The 24,114-nt window shown below is 36.7% G+C and overlaps 1 protein-coding gene across 1 annotated transcript; it reads right to left on the bottom strand.

Annotated features, from left to right (window-relative positions):
* Positions 1 to 1,960: 1,960 nt before the first annotated feature.
* On the bottom strand, positions 1,961 to 19,311 carry LOC588142 (5-aminolevulinate synthase, erythroid-specific, mitochondrial). Its single transcript, XM_031000143.1, has 11 exons — positions 19,108 to 19,311; positions 12,095 to 12,359; positions 11,454 to 11,588; positions 10,334 to 10,432; positions 9,572 to 9,803; positions 8,001 to 8,185; positions 6,760 to 6,939; positions 5,944 to 6,108; positions 5,220 to 5,359; positions 3,965 to 4,093; positions 1,961 to 3,508 (listed from the first exon to the last, which is right to left on the bottom strand). The coding sequence occupies exons 2-11, from the start codon at positions 12,261 to 12,263 to the stop codon at positions 3,164 to 3,166; spliced, it is 1,779 nt and encodes a 592-aa protein (XP_030856003.1). The 5' UTR covers positions 12,264 to 12,359; positions 19,108 to 19,311; the 3' UTR covers positions 1,961 to 3,163.
* Positions 19,312 to 24,114: the final 4,803 nt, after the last annotated feature.

Raw genomic sequence — 24,114 nt, 5'->3', positions numbered from 1 at the left:
CAATTCGCTTTTTCCATTTGTGGTCTCATTTTAAAATTCTTAAAATCATGGATCTAGTATATCTTTGATTACAATTAATGCTTCTCACTAAAAGCTGACAGAAAGTATATGTGTTTCCAAGTACAGGCAAAATAAATTTGTTGAAATCAATGCAAAATCATGGACAATGAGGAAATAAATTATGAGGTACATTCAATAAACAATTACCGGTATACTACTAAAACATAACCCACAGAAGAAAACTGAAATCTTGCCACTCATCAAGCATGTTTTAAGAACAATATGAATCAATGATGTCAAAGAATTGATATTTAACACCTTTTGTCTCATCAACTCATAAACTGTAGCAACAAAAATATTGATATGATTAATAAGACTGCTGTTTGTAAAATACTACATGAAAACTACATTTCACACATTCGATCATTTCTAAATTCCCATCACTTTTTGTAAATTATGAATAACATTTAACTTATTATGACAAAGAATATATCATGTCCTAACACTAACTCCCGTGCAATGCTTGAAAGCCCTAAACAAATCTAAATTTATCATTTAAAAACTATTGATAAAAATTGAAATATTTATATAATTTGCCAGATCTGTCTAGTTTACACATCATGTGTTCATCTAAAATATCCTTGCCGTCCTCTCTCAATAGAAAAATTAAAATCTACCACAACAATATAACAAAATAAAGAATATATCCAAATAATTTAAGGGCAGAGAAAATGCACTAAGTGCTATAACAATTAAAAAAAAGAGAAAGAAAATGGGACAGAGAGAAATGTGATGTAGAGAAAGTGAGAGAGAGAGAGATATATAAAGATAAATGGAGAACACAAGAGACAGTAGTACTGCATGCCAATGCAAAAGTAACTGTTAATATAACTAATACATCAAATATATATATATTTTGCTCAATTGATTCAAGCTTTAAAATGCATCTTACTCTTATAACATTACTACTGTGAACTTAAACATTTAAGAAAAATAGTTCCTCACATTCACATAGATATATGTTTATCATTTTTTTCAGGCTACAAAATGATAACGAAAATGAAAATGTTAATTGTTTGAGCAGTCTAATCTTATATCTCATATCTTAATATTATATCTATTCTTACCAAAATAAAATGTCGCCCTTTACTGTCTAACATCGTTTTGGCGGTAGGGTAAATTGTTTCTAGATCATAATGGCCCAACTTAAACTAATAATAAACATAATGATAAAGTTCACTTATAAAACACAAAATGAATACCTGTAGTACAACACTCAACATGAAGTATGCAGTACTAAAATAAAAGATGCTTGATGATACACTCAGAGCTGCCAACCTCCAGAACAGAAAATCAGTAATCACAAGGCTCAAAATCAGTAATTTGGGGTATAAATCAGTAATTTCTTATGCGGCGCTATGAATCTAAAAAAACGACACGCCAACACTGCGCGGACGCATGATTATCTGAAATTTTTGGTGATTTTACTCACACAAAGATGTTAAGTATTGAATTTCAGGTCATCACAACACAGTTTATCATGAAAAATGGCTCCTATTCACAGCACTCGCTACGATAAATCATATTTAATTCATTAAAAAAAAAAAAAAAAAAAAAAAAAAAAAAAAAAAAAAAAAAATCTTTTTTTTTTTAATCCGTAATTTGAGACAACATTCCGTAATGGTCGTTAATTTCCGTACCAATTACGGAAAATCCGTACTAGTTGGCAGCTCTGTACACTTGGTATGAATACATTACATAAGATGTAAAGAAAATAGTTTTACCAAAGAAAAGTCCATGCGTATATGTAGCTGAGACAAATTTGCATATGCCTGTCTAAAACCTCTTGCAAATGCTAGTGCATTCTGAAGTGATCATGCAGCAAAATAAGTTGTTTACAAAGAAAAAATCAAATCATTAACAAATTTTAACCTGATACACATGCATTTCAAATATATGAGTAAACAATACTGTAATATACACAAAAGTAAAACAATGCATAATTAATGTCCTTGGAAAAGAGAAGAGAAACATAACCAAAGTATGTGAATTGAGATAAGGGTATGTGAGATAAGTATGATTAAATTCTTATTGAAGATTAATGCCCACGATAAACAGAATCAGTCACTAAAGAGGAGCATCATGGATAAGTTGAACCGATTTTCTCAAGTCCAACAAGTTTGCTTGTAAGAACCTTATGAAAAGTGAAAAACTGAAAATAAAACCTTAGAAATATCATGTCTGTAAAACAGCTTTTTACTTCAGCCATCATAATCAATTTTACTACAAAGGCAACTAAATTCATGAACAACAAAATCTTACATAACTCAATATTACCATACCGGTACAAAAGAAATTGCAAACAAAAGTTACCAAAAAGTCATCTTTAAATTGCATACCAGTAATCAACATACATGGCAAGTTTTTGTTTACTATTCCCTAATTTTGAATCATCTATGCACAGTACCATCTTCCTAAACAATTAGAGAACTTACACTGCAAACCAAATACCATACACTGATCCTACTTATACAAACCTTGACCTACTTCAAAATTGATCCCTTTATCGAATGCCTTATCATACATTGATGAGCAATTTAGTCTAGTACATGTAGTACGACATAATACACATCTGCTACAGCAATAGTCTTACATATTTAGTACCAAATTAAAGAACATCTTTTTTTTCATTGTAGTGCAATATGAAATTCAATTCTATTACTTTAAGTACACATAAAATCCATCTTTAACTACATCATAAATCTACGCCTTCAGCAATATAACTCTTTAGACAAAATATATAAATTTTAGATAAACTTTTAGACTATTCTTGTTATTATCAATTCACTAATACTGAAAATCCTTATAGCTTGGTGACATGTACACCATTAGGCTTCATGATAAAGATAAGCAACTGAATGAAGACTATTATCACTTTTTTTACAAACAAATGTAAGAGCATTCCTGAAAAAAAAGTTCAAATAAACCTTTCTCTCTGAGATGTAGGGTAAAATACAAATGAAGTTTTGTCAGTCTTATCTTTACCAATTACAATAGACCTAAATCTAAGGCTAGTAGGTTTAAATCTCCATTACCCATCTTTTGTATCAGAAGCTGAGGCCAATGGCAAGTGCGTGAAGATAATCGACTATGCAGCATTCATTCAAGCCTTGATACAGGACATGCCCTGACTCACACGTAAACCACAGCTCTCCTCGGCAAAGCTTCTCTCGCGAGACGACAGCTCCTCGAACTTCTCCGGGTTTTTGCAGAACTCGCACTCCCTCGGGCAGACGGGAGTGTTGAAGCGTAGACCGCTCTTGGCCCACGCCTCCGAAAGGGAGGCGACGAACTGGTCCATCATGTCGGGGGTGTGGAACGGGGACGGGGCTATACGTAGCTTCTCCTCGCCCGAGGGGACCGTTGGTGAGTTGATGGCCTGAACGTAGATGTTGTGCTCTTCCAGGAGCGAGTTGGCGACATTGGTGTTTGCTCGAGGATTACCAACCTAGAAAGTAGAGGTATAAGGGTTGAATCAACCACATGGCAGATATCCAAATGTTTACAAAATTGAACCTTAAACCAAGTGATTGATCTTTATGAATAGACGATTGTTTTTCCATTATGTGAAAATGAAGTTTCCATACTCCACCAAATGAAAAAGAGAAGTGTGATCACGATATATCATGAAATTTGAAATACTTCATTTTTCTTATTAGAAAAAGACATTCTTCGACATATATAATAATATGGGGAAATTTTGTGCAGCTTGGTCTATCATACTTGAATATATCTTGCACTACCAAAGTCACATGATAATGAGTATCAAAAGCGAGCAAACTAGATAACTCAAGGTCGACTTCAAAAACAAGACCACGAATGATATGACCTCGGCAGCAGAGCATACTTTGTGTATATTGCTGGTATGGATTTCCATGAATCATGAATTTCTATGGTGACTTACATGTATAGGAATGATATGACTTGGGCAATGCACCACGGGTAAACCAGCAGCGATCAGTTTGCCTCTCATCATGGACACGGTATCCTGATGTTTGGTTCGGAGTGCAACACCTTCTTCACCAGACAACACCTATATACAACACAAATTAAAAAAAACATGATAAGGTCTAGCTTTGGATGATTTTAACCCATTAGCAACTAGAATTTTTTTTTGAATGGTCTATTGCTCGCTGGAAGAAGTTGCAATATTGCTCTTATTATGACATTGTTCTGAACAATATGAAACATGCCCTATTTTTCTTTGCAGAATCCTACTGTAGACATCGTACGGATTACGCATGTATAACGTTATCACGGTAGACCCTAGAACGGATACTATAGCACGTTGAAAACGGACAAAAACTGACAGGCAGTTTTGGGCGGTTCAGTGAGTAAAAGGAGGGGCAGTTTCGGGCGGTTTAATTGCTAATGGATTAATGGGACTGTTGGTAAGTTTGCCTCTCATCATAGACACTATATCCTACTGGTTGGCTCGGAGAGCAATACCTGTATACAACACAAAGTTAGAAAAAACATCATAAGGTCTAGCTTTGGATGCTTTTAATTGACCTAAAATGCACTTGACACCTTCCACATACAGATGTCAAAATATAATTAGGATTCAATCATGATTTTTCTATTCCCAAAGAAAGAAGTCACCATTTCTAAACTTATACACAACTGATTGTTGGGTGTCAAATAATTAGAAATAGCATTTTCCAGTGCATGCCTTACCTCTGACACCAATTCTGCTGAAATTACAGGAAGGTCTTCAATGCTTCAATTTATACTTTTTCTCAATCATAAAAATACAATGGCAATGACATATACAATGTCTGCACACATGTGTGATAAAAAAGAAAAATGGAAGCTACTAAAATATTAGCTAAAAAAATTGTTAGGTGTATTCTGAAACAATTGGGACTCTAATGAAATTTGCAGAGGCCTTTCTGTATATGTTTGTTTTGATTGAAAATTGCCACCATCCTTTTTTCATTCCCTTGACATCTCCACTCACTACCTTAGAGATTGACTTCTAAAAGGAAATGTGGGACTGCTTCTCAGAGACCCCTTCAAAAGGAATCAGATGTTCTATAGCTTCCAAAGTTAAATGCTGTCATATTAGACCCCACTGCAACATTTATTGAAGAGTAATTTACCCCTTCTTTAATTTGATCAACGCTTAAATACAAATGGTAATTCTACAAAGTACTTACATCTATAGAAGCCATAGCTCCAGCTAATACCATAGGAGGCAGAGATGTAGTGAAGATGAAACCAGCAGCATAGCTACGTACCATATCCACGAGAGCATTATCGCCCACTATGTACCCTCCTATCATACCAAACGCCTTGCCTGTAATTCAGATTTAATGGAGATAGAAAACATGTTTAAAATTCACACACACTTTAATACAGAAAAATGGTGCACCTTGAAATACATTTTACTAAATTAAACATCCAAAGATCAACAATGTTTTGTACATGAGCTCATTAATGTCTGAATACTGAAATACGAGAAGTATCCGGTAACATGCAGGATATATATATGAAACCACACCTCATCCACCCAGACAGGAAAACATGCTATATATAAAGCCTATCACACAAGAGTTGATCAAAATGTGACTATTAAAGCCCCACTATACTACTTGTAGCTACTTGCTCCCTCTATATACGAAACAATGCCTAAGCGGTGCCCGTTGGTCCCAATGATCCCCTTTTTCTTATGTTAATTGAGAGCCAAGTTGATGAGATGGCCACCTGTCAGTGACCACGCTGGGTGGTCTAATCCCTCCTGGCCAAACTAGTACAGACGGGCTTTAAAGGAAATATACATCATGCTTTGTTACACAAGTTTTGACTTTCCAAAGTTCAAGGATACAAACCAAAAGCATTTATGGTGCAAACTTTCACATTGGCACCATGCTGAAATCTTACCCAAGGTTCCAGATACAATGTCCATGTCCGCCATACAGCCATCACGTTCACCCACGCCAGCTCCATGACGACCATACAATCCAACGGCATGGACTTCATCCACAAAGGTGATGGCTCCGTACTTGTGAGCCACATCGCACATTTCCTTCAACGGACATATAGCGCCTGCAATGAATGACGTAGAGACAGATGTATTACAACAATCTAAAGAGCTATCCACAACAGGGTTAGGAAAGGGTCAGCCATGACTCATACAACCATGAGGCTATAAAAGATACATCATTTACATGAACACTTTACTTTCATAAAATCATACAATGCTTTTCTCAGACCATTTTCATGAATCCTTTTTCATATTTGTCAATTTCAACAAAATACAATAATAATAATAATAATAATAATAATAATAATAGTGGGTTCTTGTATAGCGCTCATGTCTGTCAGACTTGACACTCCTACTGGCCCGAATTCACAAAGCAAGGTTTGAGCTCAGACCAAGGTTTGAGCTCAAACCTCCTTTTGTTTCGCCAAACCTCCTTTTGTTCTTTACAAACCAGGTTTGTAAAAAATGCGTAAAACGCGTCATATGACGTACGAAAACCTTGGTCTGAGCTCAAACCTCCTTTGTGAATTCGGGCCATTATGTCTGATATATTCATATTTCATGGAGGTGTAATATCCTGAAGAAATAAGGTGATGACAATTTTAAAATGCCTATAGACAAAATCCTAAATAAAAGGGCAATTGTTTTGTCAAGGGATGAATTGAAGACATGATGATTCAAACTAATAACTAAAAATACTAAGAATCATTTACCTGTCATTGAATGAACAGTCTCAAATGCAACGATCTTAGGAGTAAGCGGGTCTGCTTTCCGGAGCATTTCTTCAAGATGAGTTGGGTCGTTGTGCCGAAATATAAACTTGGGGGCTTGGCTGTTGCGTATACCTTGTATCATAGAGGCATGGTTTCCTTCATCAGAATAGATCTCACATCCTGTACAAGAAGATATCATATGAGAGGGGATTAATTTAACACAATATTAGATTACAAACCTTAAAGCCTCTCTGCACTAGTTTGGCATGGAGGGATTAGACCTCCCTGCAAGGTCACTGGTAGGTGATTATCTCATCAAATCAGCTCTCACACATAAGAAAAAGGGGACCATGGGGGATCAACGGTTCCGCTTAGGCATTGTTGGCTGTATAGAGGGCGCAAGTAGCTATAAGTAGTGCAGTGGGGCTCTATTATCAGTTTATGTCAATAACATACCATTGTGCCACCAACTTTATCATCAATTTTTGCTGGGATGAGGCAGTGATCACAAAACAAAACATTAACAAAATATTGACCAACATACAGTGCATGTGAGAAACTGAACAATGGGTATCACAGATTGCTGGTTCATGTATGGACTTAGAAAGAAAAGAGAGAGAGAGAAAAAAAAACCAGAGGGACAGACCAACTACGACATGGACTGATAACATCAAGCAGTGGACAGGAAAGTCATTTTAGCAGCTAAGTAGAACAGAACTGAAGACAGAAAGTTATGGAGAACCTGCGTCTTAAGGTTCATTTCATTGTTGCCCCAGCAGCCTCCAAGCTATGGGACATAGATAGGTAGATAGATAGATAAAGTGGACTCTGTAGGCGCGTCTTCATCATCTCAAGATTGCCAAATAGCCCGTATTTCTGATTTGGGAAATAATCCCAAAGTTACAAATCGCGTCTTCATCAGCTCGAGATTCGACCTTAGCTCGAGATATTTTGCTCAGCATTCACGCATAGTGTGAGTCTTCGGTCTGGTGAAGACTCACCGGACAAATAGCTGGATATTTTGCCGAATAGTGGGATATTTATCTATATTTATTTATATAACTATCCCAAGATATCTTGGGATGACAATCCCGACCAAATATCCTGCTAATTGCAACTTCGGGCTGATGAAGACACAAATTAGCTGGATAGTTTACGATCATGATAGTTATAATAGCGGGACATTTGGCAATCTCGAGCTAGTGAAGACAGGCCAAATGCTGTTGGAGAAAGCTACTTACCTGGAAGTAATTTGGCCAAGGTATACAGGGTTGAATCGTTTGCCACATAGCATGACGTAAAGACGAGACCAGCATCCTTCTGATGTAGCTTGGCTACCTTCGCTTCAAGGGCTTCATGGAATGTGGTGTTACCGCTTATATTCCTTGTTCCTCCAGCGCCTGTTCCATGTTTAGCCATCGTATCACTGTAGTCAAAGACACCCATCAGGATATACAATAAATTATTCAATTCCAGGATACATGTTTAGTCATGACAAATAGTATGAATATTGAGTGACTGTTTTGACCTACCATTCATTTTTAATCTATTTACAAGATTAGGGGGGGTGTTTCACAAAGATCCTTAGTCGACCTTAAAGATAAACTCCAGTACTGGTAAAAAAAAAAAATAATTCTCACAGAATCAAACGAAACTTACACTGAATGTTCAAGATTACAAATAAATGACATGCGCCAAACAATTTTGGAAGAAAATGTATACTGGCTGAGTAATGAGCATAGAAAGACAAGGAAATCAAGGTAGTACTAGCCCCGACACCATGTGTGTTGTCCCATATATAGCTGTCTATGTGAGTGCTTGTTACTTTACCAAGACTCGGTCAAATTTATTATGATTTTGATGACTCCAGAACCTTGCAGTGCACACCAATACTTACATGCTACATGATCAACTGTTTCTGATCCTTTCCACACCTTTTCTTTCACAATGCAATCGCATTACCAGTACTTAAGTTTATCTTTAACTCTAAGTTGGACTTAACAAATATGGAGAGCCATTTGTAGCCTTAACATATATTCAAAAACAAAAAATCAAGTATTTTAGACTTTTTATAAATTCCACATCAAGAACATGAATCTCCTTGATAATAGAAAATTTGAATGATTTGAATCATCATTTTATGCCTTTTGAAATAAATTTTGCAAAATATTTTCATAGATGCTAACTGCTTTCCATAATTTTTAAGTCCAACGTAGAGATAAGTTCAACCTACGATCTTTGTGAAACATTCCCCTGGTCTGAATATTGAGTGACTGTTTTGACCTACCAAACATTTTTAATCTATTTACAAGATTAGGTCTCATTAATCTATCATCACCATATCTTAAACTCATCACAGATTATTGCTATTTATCTTTATCAAGCATGCCAAAATAAAATCAGATTTTATAATTCCTTGCATTTCCTTTTCTATACAAAGCTACAAAAGAACAGGAATTAGGAAAGGTAGAATTTCAATCTCCATGTAGATGTACATGTATAAACTATGTATTTGTGTTTTTGCTTGTCAGCCTCTGACAAACACCCAATGTCTCTCTTTAATTCTACATGTATGTGCTTTGCATATATGTATTTCCAAGTAACAGATTATTGCTATTTAGCTTTATCCTTTCATTTCCTTTTTTGACACAGAGCTACAAAAGAACAGGAATAAGGAAAGGTAGAATTTCCATCTCCATGTACATATGTACACTTTGTATATGTGTTATTGCATGTCAGCCTCCGACAAACCCCCAATATATCAATACTACATGCTTTGCATGTAAATATCGTCAAGTAGGAGGATACTTACACGACGGCCTGCTTGACCTTTGGATGTCGACTCATCCCGAGGTAGTCGTTACTGCACCAGACTGTGACTGAAAGCCCTTCAGCATTGACATGGCGATCTCCAGAGAAGTCGTAGGCATAGGGGAAGCTTTCCGCTTCACGATTAACTCTCTTGAACACACGGTAGGTATGGTCGGCTTTCTTGCTGTCCACCAGGTTCTTGAAGTATTTGTTGTAACTGAAGTGACCGTCGTCTGTCAAAAAATAAGACAATTATGTTGGTTTGGTATTGATGATTGCCTTGATAAAACATAGACATTGCATGTCCTGACTATGTTTCTTAGAATGGTATCTAAAAGAAAAATGTGAAGAATTCTAAAACATGAAGAATTGCAGTAAACATAATAATATAATTTTTTTTTTTTTTTTTTAATCTAAGATGTGATGAAAACTGTTTAAATTAGAAGAGGTGCCATATATTATATGAGGCATAAAAAGCAGAAGGTTTATATTGTATTTACCGTTACATGTACAGGATACATACTTTTACATGTATGTACAAAATCAAATGTAAATGAATATTAATACAAGTCATACAGAGAAAAAGGCTCTAACAAAATCTATTCAAAAACGAATATTTCTATGAAAAAGTAAGATGTCAGCAGCAAAAAAGGGGAAAAAACAACAAAACACAATACTGATGGTCTTAGGTTTAAAAGGTTCAATAGGACTTTCATAAAATCAAAATTGAAAAGAAAAAGGAAGAAGAAATTGTAAGAATTACCTGCAGTAAAGTCTTCCTTCTTGAGATGTTTCTTCCTTGCATCATGTTTTGGTGAAACAAATATAGAATCACTCATACAGGCAGTCTTTCCTTCAACACCTGTATGAAGAGGAGAAAAGCAAACTTCAATCAGCTGAGAACACACTAAACCATTCTATTTGTTTTATTAGGTATATTATATTGACTATGACATGAAAAGTGAGATTTGTATTTTAATGTAATGTACACAGTACAAAGTATCAAATCAAACAGCATTCCTGAATGACAAATGGTGATGCAATCATGTTAATGCGAAGGTAAAAAAAGGGGAATGTCAGATAACAACTCACCATACATATAAACGGTTTCAATATTCTAGAGACTTCAGTTACAAAGGTCAGATAATTAACATGTACCAACACTGATATCCTAATATAGCTGCTTAGAGCCTTGAACAAATACAGTTAGTTTGATTCGGTAGTTTGATACAGTTCTATTATTCATCAGCATCTGAATCACATACTTAGCCTACACATCTATGCAGAATTACAGATTCATAGACAAAAAGAAAAAACATATGTTATTCATAAAGAGCAGGTTTCTAGTGAATAGGCCAGTTTCGTAATGTAACCAAATTTAATGCATAAGTCTTTGTGAAGTGCCTCAATACAAATTATTTCATTCACCTGATAAGAATAATAGTATTTCAATAGTTAGAATGCAGCTAAATATATTAAGTGTTGCTAGGTAGGTCAAGCCATAATGTTTGTCCAACCTGGCAACAACTAATGTATGCAGTTCAGATTCTGTCTATTGAAATACTATTATTCTTATCAGGTGAATGAAATAATTTGTATTGAGGCACTTCACAAAGACTTATGCATTAAATTTGGTTACATTACGAAAATGGCCTATTGGTTTAAATGATACAGTTGACTTCTTACAGCATGCATGCACATGTACATGGCATGGCATGCACTTAAGGGGAGTTGTTGATTTACACTACATGTACAGTATGTATCCAGACATCTACATTATGCATACAGTCAGTTAGAAAGTAGCAATCCTTTGTCTTTTTCACTATTGATATAATCAGTTGAAGGTGGCTTCAAATTCATTTCACATGTCTATCTTCTCCTACCATCTGCTATATCTGTAGGAGCAGTCTCGGAGCGTTCTGAGATGATGTCTGTGTCCACAACAGGAGCAAACTTCTTCATGGTTTCCATCTGAGCTAAGAAGGGACACTTCCTGGCAGTCTTCTCATTCTCATCCACTACATAGATCGAAGAGAGAATGGGAGAGAGAGAGGGGGGGGGGGGAAGGAGATTTATAAATGAATGTTCACTAATATGATTAAGCAGTGCCAGTCATTGAAATGAAAAAAGAAAAACATTTTTTCCTCTTTTTTAATGATTGAAATTTTTTTCTTCAAACATGAGAGTATTTTGCAATGTACATGTACGGTAGTTATCTAATGATAAAGCTGAGAAAGAAAGAAAGGAAAAAGCAAATATGAAACCAAAAAACAGGTTTCTCAAAACATCAGTATGTACTTGGAACTACAAATTCCCAACCTCACTTCCTCTAGATTTAAGCCTTTTAACATTCACAATAACAAAATTATAATCATTGTGAGCATAAGACATGCAAAGTTTATTAGGACATTACTGAATGAAAAGAAATTGGGCATGTTCTATGTACATGCACATCATAACTTGTTAAGTTTAACTACAAATATGTGGCAGCATCAGAATAATAAGTGTAGTTTCTTATTTTTACCCAATTTGTTTTCTGAATCCTGCTGATTGGTGGAAGCATGACGAGAGAGCAACTGGTTCATCACGGGGCATTTCTCAGCGTAGGAAAAGAGGGCATTGCCTGCTCGCTTGGCAAACCCAGTCGGTAGGCGGTTCAGGAACGGACATTTCATGCGGGCGATGTGGGCCATGGCTCTTTCTTCAGGTTTATTTAATGGTGTGAGTTATTCATACAGTTTGACATTAACTACATGTACATGTATGCTGAATATGGCAGTGATAAGAATCTGTATGCATGGAAACAAGAAAATGAATAAAACATGAATACTCAGATCTCAATCGGAAGATGGTACATTGTCTGCAAAACAATTGTACGGAGTGTGAAGAGCAAATTTGAATTTCTATGCACATGTATTATAATAGTATTTTTGGTTTTCTTTTTTAGTGGTGGTTATTTTACCTGACTGCTAAGAAAGCATAAATGCTCGTTAGTAAGCAACCAGAGGACCGACAGCTTTAGGTCCTCTCCAGGGGACTAGAAGTAAAATGTATTGTACTTGCAAATGTTGTCTGTAAAAATTTCATAAATCACAGTACTACTTCTACATTAAGCTTGCGGATTTATGCTAAATGTACATGTAAATGAAAATCAAAGACATCCGTTAGAAAAAGAAGAACAAAATGTATGTATATAATATAAAATACCGTTACATAGAAATGTAAGAGAGGAAGTGCAAAATTCCTACAAATGATTTTTCGAAATAACAAATACTGAAGTAGCATAAACAAAGTCATCAAAATCAATATCAACATGTTTATAAACATTTATTACATGTACATATAATTCACTGTCAAAGTTAGTTGTAAATTTGTACTTGAAATGACACCAATAAGGTACACTCAAAAAGGAAAATATGTTACGAGTCAATGACGATGCTAAATATTGCTGTGATGTATTTTGGGTATACCACAAGGAAGTAACCTTCTAAATAAAACCAGGTCATTTGTTGTTAGGCAAAGTTAGTCTTATCAGTCATTAGGATGTAAAAGACCATTCCTGCTCCATTGTTGACAGGATGTTGGTTTCAAAACTATCCAGCCTACCAATGACTAAGCACTAGTGATGATAACTTCGGGGTAACAGGAACTTTTTTTTGCGGTCTGTTTTGTCATGTTTCAATGCACACTGGTACATGTTGGTTCAGCAATTGAAACCAGGAAATAAAGACTTTACAAGTACATGCACAGTGTACATGATTATTCCAGAAGTAGGAGAAACTAGATGGAATTCGACTGCGCGCAGTCGAAAATGATGCCTCCGTCATAGAGCAATTTTACAAACCAAAACAGAAGACATTTTTCGAATTCAAGTTCAATTGTAATCCATTAACAGGTTCTCAGAATATCGTGATTACAAGCAATTTCTCATATACATATATGACCCTTTGATCTTTGACCTCATGACCCTAAAATCTACTCAGTTCATTGGCTCTGCAAGATGTCCTGAGTTAAATAGTAATCCATCTGTCAGTTCTAATGAGAATGTGTTCACAAGCTATTTTTGCATACATAATGAGCCCATGACCTTTGACCTTTGATCTTATGAACCAAAAATCTACTCAGTTCATTGGCTCTGCAAGTAACATACATGACCTAATTTTGGCAGGAATCCATCAATCGGTTCTTGAGAACGCGATCACGAGCTGTTTTTGCATACATAATGTGCGTTGTGGCCTTTGACCTTTGACCTCATGACCCCAAAATCTAATCAGTTCATCTGCTCTGCAAGTAACATACATGACCTAAGTTTAGCAGCAATCCATCAATCGGTTCTTGAGATAACGCAATCACGAGCTGTTTTTGCATACATAATGTGCGCTGTAGCCTTTGACCTTTGACCTCGTGACCCCAAAATCTAATCACTTCATCGGTTCTGCAAGTAACATACATGACCTAAGTTTGGCAGCAATCCATTACTCGGTTCTTGAGATAACGCGATCACAAGCTGTTTTTGCATACATAATGAGCCCTGTGACCTTTGACCTTTAACCTCATGACCCCAAAATCTAATCAGTTCTTTGACTCTGCAAGATACATACATGACCAAAGTTTGGCAGGAATCCATCAATCGGTTCTTCAGATAACGCGATCACGAGCTGTTTTTGCATACATAATGAGCCCTGTGACCTTTGACCTTTGACATCGTAACCCCAAAATCTAATCAGTTCATCGGCTCTGCAAGATACGTACATGACCAAAGTTTGGCAGGAATCCATCAATCGGTTCTTCAGATAACGCGATCACGAGAACGGGACGTACGTACGTACGTACAGACGTACGTACGTACAGACGTACGTACAGACGTACGTACAGACGGACGGACGGACAACCCGAAAACATAATGCCTCCGGCTACTTCGTAACGGAGGCATAAAAATTTAAAAGGAAACCTATAACTATGGGGCATTGTCAATATTAGGCAAATCATTAAGTACATAATAGCTCAACGAATTTACTTTAAAAACATTTTTGAGTGACTAACAAGTACATTGAACATACGGTACATTCAAAATTGCAAATACCATTATCAAAAATATTTTTAGTTGCATTAGTGTGAGTAAAGCAACTAAATAATAGTTGAACCCATTTGGTTGTGTACAATGAACATGAAGGCTTATTTTGCTATCAAACATTGAATTCTTGCACTTCTTGCAATGTCATCTCCAGTCCACTGTAAAGGAATTGTCAGTGAGTGACGTGTGAAAACACTCCCAAAGGCATAACAAAAGAAATAACCTTCTAAGGTGTTCACAATATAAACTTATTTCTCACGCTCCAAGCGTTAAAGTACATGTACATCACCATCCATACCAAGGAATAGGAAGGGCAACAGCTGCATTCTAATCATTTTTCTAACACTTTCCAGGAGCCATAATAATTGATTTCAAATTAAAAAAGACACACGTCATACAATGTACCATGTAGTACCTTGCAGTACCTTGGACGAAATGGTATTTGCATGGACGGCTTCATCAAACTTAGCCTCACTCACTTCTGAAAAGAAATTGACTGAGCCTGATCCAGCACAAAAGAATAATAAAAGCTCTCTTTTCACACAAAAGAAAGAGAGAGAGATTTAAATGCAGGCACAAGCATACACCAATTTGACCGAAACGCAACCCGCATATTATGAAGGAAAAAAATGAAAAGAGAGAGAAAGAGAGAAAAAGAGAGAGAGAGAGTTAGAGAGCGAGAGAGATATAGAGGTAAATATGTGTGTGTAGTAGGTCCATGGTGTAAGTATATATTAAACAACTGTGTGCAAGTGTAACTGACCTATTTATGATCTTGCTGGATTGCTAGATAATTCAGGCTGAACTACATGTACATGTACAATGTATGCACTACACATGTACATGTACAGTACATGTAATAGACATGTTTGACTGAAATCAAGAAGTTAAGGGGACCAAACACCAAAATCTTTTGGCTAGATGCAAGTTTGGGGTTCCATTAGGATACCTACAGTGTATACATAATGATCTAATCAAACATTTGCTACAAATATTCACTTCTGTAATAAGTTCAAATACGTTCTCAATAAAAAGTTTCCAACATTTGCGAGTGTACCGACTGACACACCCTTTTGCTCATGAAACACCAAGAAACTTGGGACTTCCTTGTTGAATTTTACATCAAACCACAAATATTTTCCTTATTACTCTTTAATCTTTAAAATATCAATGCCTCAATGGTAACCTGTATCCAGTAATTCTATATATACAAGTTATTATTATCTCCTTCTGTGACTGATACCATCTGATTCTGAAACTTTACATACATGTAGCTGAAGGAAGTTCATACTAAAATAAAATGCACAATCATTTTGGAATGTATTTTACAGCTTATCTACAAATAATAAATAATTATTATCACAAACTTTTTAACAAGGTTTTAAAATTTGAAATACTTTAGTGCTAGTGGTGGATCACAGATTATCTAGTGGTGGAGAGCTCAAGCCTAAAAATAAGTGCCAAGAAAGAAAGAGAGAAAACCGAACCAATCAACCAACCTACAAAACAAAATAAAAGAAGAAAAGAGGGAAATCCCCCCCCCCCCTCCCCCTGAAAAGAAAGGGAGAAGAAGAATAACAAATTAGGACATCACATTATCTGTGCTTTTTTGTCTTCCAAAATCCTTTGCCTGGGGAAAGAATCCCTAATTGGTATAGGTAAAGTTTTTCTCCAATATTTTATTCAATTATTTAAATGAAATACACATAAACTTCTCTTTTCCAGGAAAAATACCCTGCTTTCAGCACTGATCTCTCTGATTCATGCTGGGGTCACCAATTTGCTTAGGAAAAGTCCAAAGGCCTTACAGTATATATGTACAGGTATGTTACTAGATTGACATCATTCATTGACTACATGTACTCTACTGTACTTCCAAAATTCGCTTAGCATTCACAAATTATTGTACAAAGATAATACATGTTTCTCAAAAGATACGGGCCCATAATTTTAACATGATAGACCAAAGACTGGAAAGTTTTTACACTACAAAAGTATTGTGGGGTGATGTTTCATTGAATAGTCTTTTAGGTGCTCTTGCTACTAAAATATGGTGCTTGCTTAGATATGCTGACTAAATGAAATTAAAAAAAGTACCGGGTACTCAGAAAAGACCTGATTAAGTATACTAGGGGGTGTTTCACATAGATCCTAAGTCAAACTCAACTCTAAGATGGACTTGGACATTATTGAGTGCCATTTTTTGCCTTAAAATATATATTTAAAAGCAAAATTACAAGTATTTTAAACTTCTCATAAATTGAACATCAAGAACATGAAATCTCATTCATAATAGAAAATATGAATGATTTGATTCAACATTTTATGCCTTTTAAAAAAACCTTTTACAAAATACTTTCAAAGATGCTATTGTACTAACTTAGGATCTAAAACACACCTCCTTGGTATCATTACGCCCTAATATAATGTCTTCTTTCAAAATCCAAGCCTGACATGCATGAAATTTGTTGACGTGCTTACTGACTCTGTAGAATGCTTGTTCGATGCCGAGAATGATACAACTTTACAAGGGTAATCATTGTAGGAATACAATCATAGTTCATACACATGTACATCATACTTTATAGGTTCTCTGTTGTTGTTGTTTTTTTTTTTTTACTTGTTGCTTCATAATTAGTTTCTGGCGTGGTTGTATGTTGTATGTATATTCGGACAGGTTGTCTATCCGTACGGTTGACTTAATCCAGCAATATGACGAAAAAATATATGAAGAATTTAATATTTTTTGTATAGACTAGGTATACATGAAGATCTAGTATCTAGGGTCTAGATCTAGATTATTGTATTTGTAAAGGACAAATATTCATTTTTCTTCTTCTTCTTCTTTGGGTTAAGTCTACCTCCTTCACAGTTGAAGATTCTTGCAATACCCCACCACAAAAATTGACCAAACCTTCGCACTCATACTCATAGTAGATCTACATCATACTCGTATCAATGAACCTAAATCTCAACTCTCAAGAATTAAGTTTCTTAAGCAACACTAAACCTAATCCTAACCGTGACACTTACCCTAACCCTAGTTTTCGACACTTAGGTCTATGTACATAATTCATAAACCCTAATTTGTGTAGGCCTAGATCTAGTTTTACATGTAGATCTAGGCCCTAGATCTAATTTGTTTTTGCAATGTCAAAATGGCACTGCACTCTGCTCTGTAGACCGAAAGCTTCAGTCTCTATAATCGTCGGTTGTTCCACTGAGACTACGTCTGGCTCCACTAGACCTCCGGTTATAGAGACAGAACGACTGCCTATGCCAGCCTGTGTTGAACTTATTCCGCTAGATTTTAGCCGCTAGGCCCCTCCCACAAACTTGCCACGGCCGTATTGTTATGCCCCCAAAATCCCCCAAAATGTCATTTTACCTCGTTCATTTCCAATTTTAAATTAGGCCTAGGCTATAATACATCGGTTCCACTTACTAACTTGATTGATATAATCCGTTTAATGGTCCCTTTTAAGGAAATTATCGGTCAAAATCGACATCCATGTTGAAAATCTTGCAAGCCGTGTTAAACTCTCGCTGCCGTCAATCTCATCCCTTCTAGTCTACGCCGAAGGCAAAATGATTATGAAGGAAAAACTGTGCGCCATCTACACGTTCGTAATGGCGTTATCACAGTTTTTCCTTCATAATCATTTTGCCTTCGGCGTAGACTAGAAGGGATGAGATTGACGGCAGCGAGAGTTTAACACGGCTTGCAAGATTTTCAACATGGATGTCGATTTTGACCGATAATTTCCTTAAAAGGGACCATTAAACTGATTATATCAATCAAGTTAGTAAGTGGAACCGATGTATTATAGCCTAGACTCTAGGCCTAATTTAAAATTGGAAATGAACGAGGTAAAATGACATTTTGGGGGATTTTGGGGGCATAACAATACGGCCGTGGCAAGTTTGTGGGAGGGGCCTAGCGGCTAAAATCTAGCGGAATAAGTTCAACACAGGCTGGCATAGGCAGTCGTTCAGTCTCTATAACCGGAGGTCTAGTGGAGCCAGACGTAGTCTCAGTGGAACAACCGACGATTATAGAGACTGAAGCTTTCGGTCTAGTATCTGCTCTGCAGCATTTGCTCGTGTTTTCTTTTTTTTTGAAAGACTGAAAATGACACTGTTCTTGCGCGATTTGGATCAAAATTTTCAGCACACTTCTTTGCTAGAATAAGAAATAAAATGAGAATAAACATTAGAGGAATACGATAAAGAATTATTGCCAATATCAAGTGAAATGTTTGGTGCGCAGACAGAATTAGAAAGGGCTCCTTCACGCCCGGAAAAAATCATACCGGGTGCGGAGCAGTGTAGCCAAGGCCTAGATGACCTGCAGTTTCTAGATCTAGAGCACAAAATTTGCCGTCAGATTTGGAGAAGAACACAACACAGAATAACTTGCCACGATTAACTTATACAAAATAATTTCATGGCGCCGTACTTACCAATTTAATTCAAATTATGTAGATCATCCAAGCACTTCGTGTCCTTCCCTGAGAACGACGAATTTAAAGGGTCTTTTTGGGGGGTCTCTCCTGCGAATGCTGTTACCTGTCCATCTTTGAATTGAAGTGCACACAATCTAGATATTTTGCGTAAGAAGCCAATATAACCTCGACCTCGATCGCGCACGTACGTACGTACTCGTACTCGCGCATGTACTATGTGCGCGATCGACCCGGCGCCGCGGACGTTTTGTAATTTGACCTATGAATGACGTCATACCTACTTTACAGAGAACCTTCATAGTTCAATTCGAGTAGATTTATTTGGCATTGTAGTATGCGTTCAACTTGGACCAACCTGCATAGATCTACATTTGTTTTAAATTTCTCAATTGTTTTAATGGTACCGTATAAGAATGGTAATTTTGTAGGTACCGTATAGGACCAGCCGACCAAGTAAGTAATGAAAGACATTTGTGTAAGAGGCGGACAATGACAATGATTGACAACTAGCCTAGCAAAAAGAAAAAAAAAAAAATCAGTATTTTGGAGACTGATGAGAGGCATCAGGCATACATATTGAAATGACCACATGAATGGTCAGGAAAAAAGGTGTGGATTGGTGGCACTTGCATTTTTTGTTAACACAAGGAAAATCAAATGTTTGGCCCAAAATTTGAAAGAATGATAAAACCATGATTTTATTTCATTTTTTTCTTCTTCAAACCCAGGCGCGGATCCAGGATTTTCCAATAGGGGGGGGGGGGGGGGGGGGGGGGGGGGGGGGGGGGGGAAATTCGAAATTTGCGCAGACCATTATTTAAACTTACCAATACTGACAAGGTCATATTAGAAGCACTGGACTTTAATAGTGTACTGGTACCTACAAACGGGCACAATTATTTTGGAAAGGGGACATGCTCACGTCACATCTCTTGTCCGATATCAACATTCCCCGTTTTCAAGTTATGCTCGCGCGCAATTTTTTTGACATTTCCATCAGTGGGGGCTGAAGCCTCTTGCCCCAATATCTATTTCCTGGTTTAATAATTTGGCGAGTGAGCGGAAATTTGAGCTTATGTATGTTGTGAAAAGTGTTAATTGTCACCAAAATATACGAGATAAGATATAACAAATGCATATTGGTAATTTTTAAATTTTCGGGGAAAGAGAGGCTGCAACACCATCCCGCATTAACTGCAGGTGTTTTGAAATCAAATCAGACTCCCCAAAAAAGTATTAACCAAAACGCACGAATCCAGTTTCAAAAATCCAAAAAAATGTCAGCTTCAGAGGGGGGCACATCACCCCTCAGACTCCCTCTAAAAGTATTAACCGAATCGCACGAATCTAGGTAAAAAAAAAAATCAGCTTCAGAGCTAGAGAGGAACCCCCCCCCCCACACACACACACACACGCACACACACACACACACACCCCCTGTGCGTGCAAGCGTGAAATTAACGCTGGCGCTAATGCGTAAGCAGGGGCGGCGGAGCTATTTCCAAAGTGGAAAGCACCAACAAAAAAGGGCACCTACAAAGCGAAATCTCAAGGCGAAATTATACATTTTTTTAGACATTGGTATATACCCTTTCATTGTGATCCCATTATCAGGGACGATTTCAATATTTGTTTTTCTTTATATATCATACAAGTTATTGCTTAAGCATCACACTTTCGGCTGAGTGTGATTGTCTGAATATTCATTTGCGAGCGAGCAAAGCGAGCGAGAAAAAAATGTAAGATCTGTGAGGTCGCAGAGTGAAAAATTACATCTTAGAAAGAGGAAAAAACCAAATCATGATGGGGTTATAAGCATCACGGAAGACTGAAAAAACATTTGTTTTAAAGTGACATATATTATTGTATCATCTATAAATGCGAGCGAGCAAGCAAGCTTTAGGGGAAATTACTCTTAGTCGCTTTAAATTAGTGCAAGACTAATGATGAGCAGGTTAGGGGGCACGTGCCCCCCCCCCCGTGTGCCCCCCCCCCTGTGCCTACGTGCCTGATGATGAGAGGTTAAGGGGACACATATCGAAAGGAATAAAGACACTTATTAGAAAAGAAAAGGAGCATGTGTCAAGGTACAAAGAGTAATTATCAAGGTTTAAACTGGGCACTTCTTACACCTGAAAGGAGGCACTCACCAGAAATGAGATTGGGCACTTATGAGTATGGGAAATGGGCATTTGTCGACGGAAAAGGGGCATCCATCAGAAATTGATTTATCAGAGGTGAAAAGGGGCATTTATGAAAAGGGGATAGGTCCCTTAATAGAAAGGGAAAGGGGCACGATTCAAAATAAAAGGGCAGTTAGCAAAGGTGAAAATGGGCACCCATCATAGATGAAAAGAGTACCTATCAGGAGGGGAAGGGGTACTTTTCAAAGTAAAACGAGCATCTCTCAGATTTGAATAGGGGCAATTATCGGAGGTGAAGAGCGCACTGAAGTGAAAAGAATTAACTTCTCATATATGAAAATGGTCATTTACCAGAGATGAAAAGGGACACTTTTTATTTATGAAGGGCCTCATTTTTCTAAATAGCCCTTATCAGATAGGAAAGGGGGCACATGTGTTGATGAAATGTGCGCTTATCCGAGTTAAAAAGGGGAAGGGGCACTTCTTTACAAAGTAAAAGTGGCCCTTTGGGGAGGGGGGTACTTGAAGAGTGGGGCGAACTTTGCCCCCTACCCCTGCCACCCGCCCCATCATCATCGCTTGTAGTTCACGTATGCACCCCTTCCTCCTAATTCGTTGTTACCGTCACTGCCATTTACGTATGGCCGGCCGGCGTATTTTTATTTACACGCTAGCGAGGGGAATTTCTCGATTAATTCCAATGAAACCGCTTAAAATTCCAATTTACATCCAGGAGAAAGTTTTCTTAACTTTTTCTTGAAACACTTGAACGGTTATGGAAACTGTTTGTGTTTCTAATCTCCAAATATTAATATTATTCTGCATCAAATATAAAACATTGATTTCTACTGTGATATGTAAAGGCACGAACTTACGTTAATACATACACGTAATTTGTTTGTAACCAAGAAGGTGCACCATGGTAATACATTTTAACAAACACATCAACATGTTACCTAGACAACTCATCACCATAGCCATTGTAAAACCATATATTAATGATACATGTAAAATATAGATTGAAGCAATTCTCGTCGATTGGCTGTATCCTGAGTGTGATTTATATAATTGATTTTGAGTAACATTTGCATCTACCTGTAGTTGAAGAATAGATACAGTGTATAACATCAATTAAGTTGGAGTTCAATTGGAAGGAAGTAACGAGGAATATTAAAGCAAGGGAGACTGGGAGATGAGGAAAGCAGGAAGTTAGAAATTGAGAGATTACTCGCGTGATAGCCTTGCATTAATGAATTCTTTATATAATGTTGTCTTGAGAGAAAGTAGACGATTTTTTTTAATTGGAGATTAGTGCAAGTATTAGATATATTGGAAATAGAATTAATGAGAAATTTATTTTTTATCGAGATCAATACATGGGGGGGGGGGGCACCATCAAAATAGGGCACTTTCTAGAATATAAGGTGCACCTACAAAGGGAAACATCAAAATGTAAATCTACCATATTAAGACATTGATAGACGTACGCGCAACGCATGTCACACACAGAAAAATGAGAAGAAAAGAAAGAATTTTTTTTTTTTAAAGAAGATAGAGGAAAAGGAGAGAGACAGAGAGAGGGAGAGAAAGAAAGAAAGAAAGAAAAAAGGAAGAACATGAAACTTAACTTTACACTTAGGCCTACATATTACATTTCCGACTGAGTTGGCTCGACATGTGCTTAAGTAGTCTGCGGACGAAAGTACAACAATACGAAAACAGAAGTTATATGAAATTGTCTTTAAGAGAGAAAGAGAGGTTAAATTCTAAAATGAAATGAAAGGGGGTATGTGACTCTCAAGGAGGAAATTACAATTTCTATCGCTCATGACGACTATTTGGAATTTCCTAATTTTTTTTAAAGTTCAAGAACTTCCTGGTGCTCCGCCCCATGCAAGACTCCCGGCAACAGCGAATTATTTACACAATTTCTTGCTGTCTGCTGCCTCGAGATCACTGGAGCGAAGAAAGGTAACATTATAGCAAGAATCCCTATTCAGTGAAGGATTTATCCCTTTTATTATTAAAGACTCCCGACAAAGGCTCTCCCCCTGCAAAATTGGAGAGAGTTTTATGTAGTTTAAGCTTCTAACAACCACGCCCGTGGACTTTTTATTATTTACACAAAGGTAAAAGTGTATAGCAAGAATCCCTATTCAGTGAAGGATTCATCCTTTTTTATGCAGATGCTTCTTCTACCATTCTTGACCAGAAGTGCGTTTCAAACTCAATGATATGGGCATCATCCCATTGAATGTTGTGTCCAGTGTTACGGGTTTGTTTTGCTACTTGCTGCCTAATCTGAGGGCTCTGTTGTGCTCTTTAAAAAGAGGACACAATAGGGGCGGCGCAATTTAAATATCAAGGAATGTATTAGAGTTTATTTCTAAAATGAAATGAAAGGGCTATTTGACTTTCAAGAGCGATAAAAACTCTAATCCATCCCTTGAAATTTAAATTGCACTGCCCCTATTCAGTGTGCCATTTTCAAAGAGCACAAAAAGGCTTCAGATTGAAGATTCCATCTCATAAAATTGTCTATCAGAGAGAAAGAGAGTTTATTTCGAGAGAAAAAATGAAATGAAAGGGCTATTTGACAAGAGCCCTTTCATTTCATTTTAGAAATAACCTCTCCTCCTCTCTTATAGACAATTTTCTCTCTTGAAAGTCAATAACCCTTTCATTTCATTTTAGAAATAACCTCTTTTTTTCTCTTAAAGACAATTTCTTTCTTGAAAAGGCTCTACCAGACCCCTCAAGCTCTGCCACGTTGTATGGATCCATTAGAAAGCAAAATAAGCCCACTCAATAATTGATACATATTAAAACGTCATAGCGATTCATCCAAATAAGAAATCCA

Source organism: Strongylocentrotus purpuratus, unplaced genomic scaffold, assembly GCF_000002235.5.
Source record: "Strongylocentrotus purpuratus isolate Spur 01 unplaced genomic scaffold, Spur_5.0 spur5_scaffold_6, whole genome shotgun sequence".
NCBI classification, from domain to species: Eukaryota; Metazoa; Echinodermata; class Echinoidea; order Camarodonta; family Strongylocentrotidae; genus Strongylocentrotus; species Strongylocentrotus purpuratus.
This window is presented reverse-complemented; position numbering and strand designations above follow the sequence as displayed.

Coding starts and splice junctions, on each gene's coding strand:
- LOC588142 (XM_031000143.1), bottom strand. CDS start 12,263: ATGGCCCACATCGCCCGCATGAAATGTCCGTTCCTGAACCGCCTACCG. Junction 4,094..5,219: donor GAGCTATGGCTTCTATAGAT/GTAAGTACTTTG, acceptor TGTTGTATATAG/GTGTTGTCTGGTGAAGAAGG. Junction 3,509..3,964: donor GTCATATCATTCCTATACAT/GTAAGTCACCAT, acceptor TCTACTTTCTAG/GTTGGTAATCCTCGAGCAAA.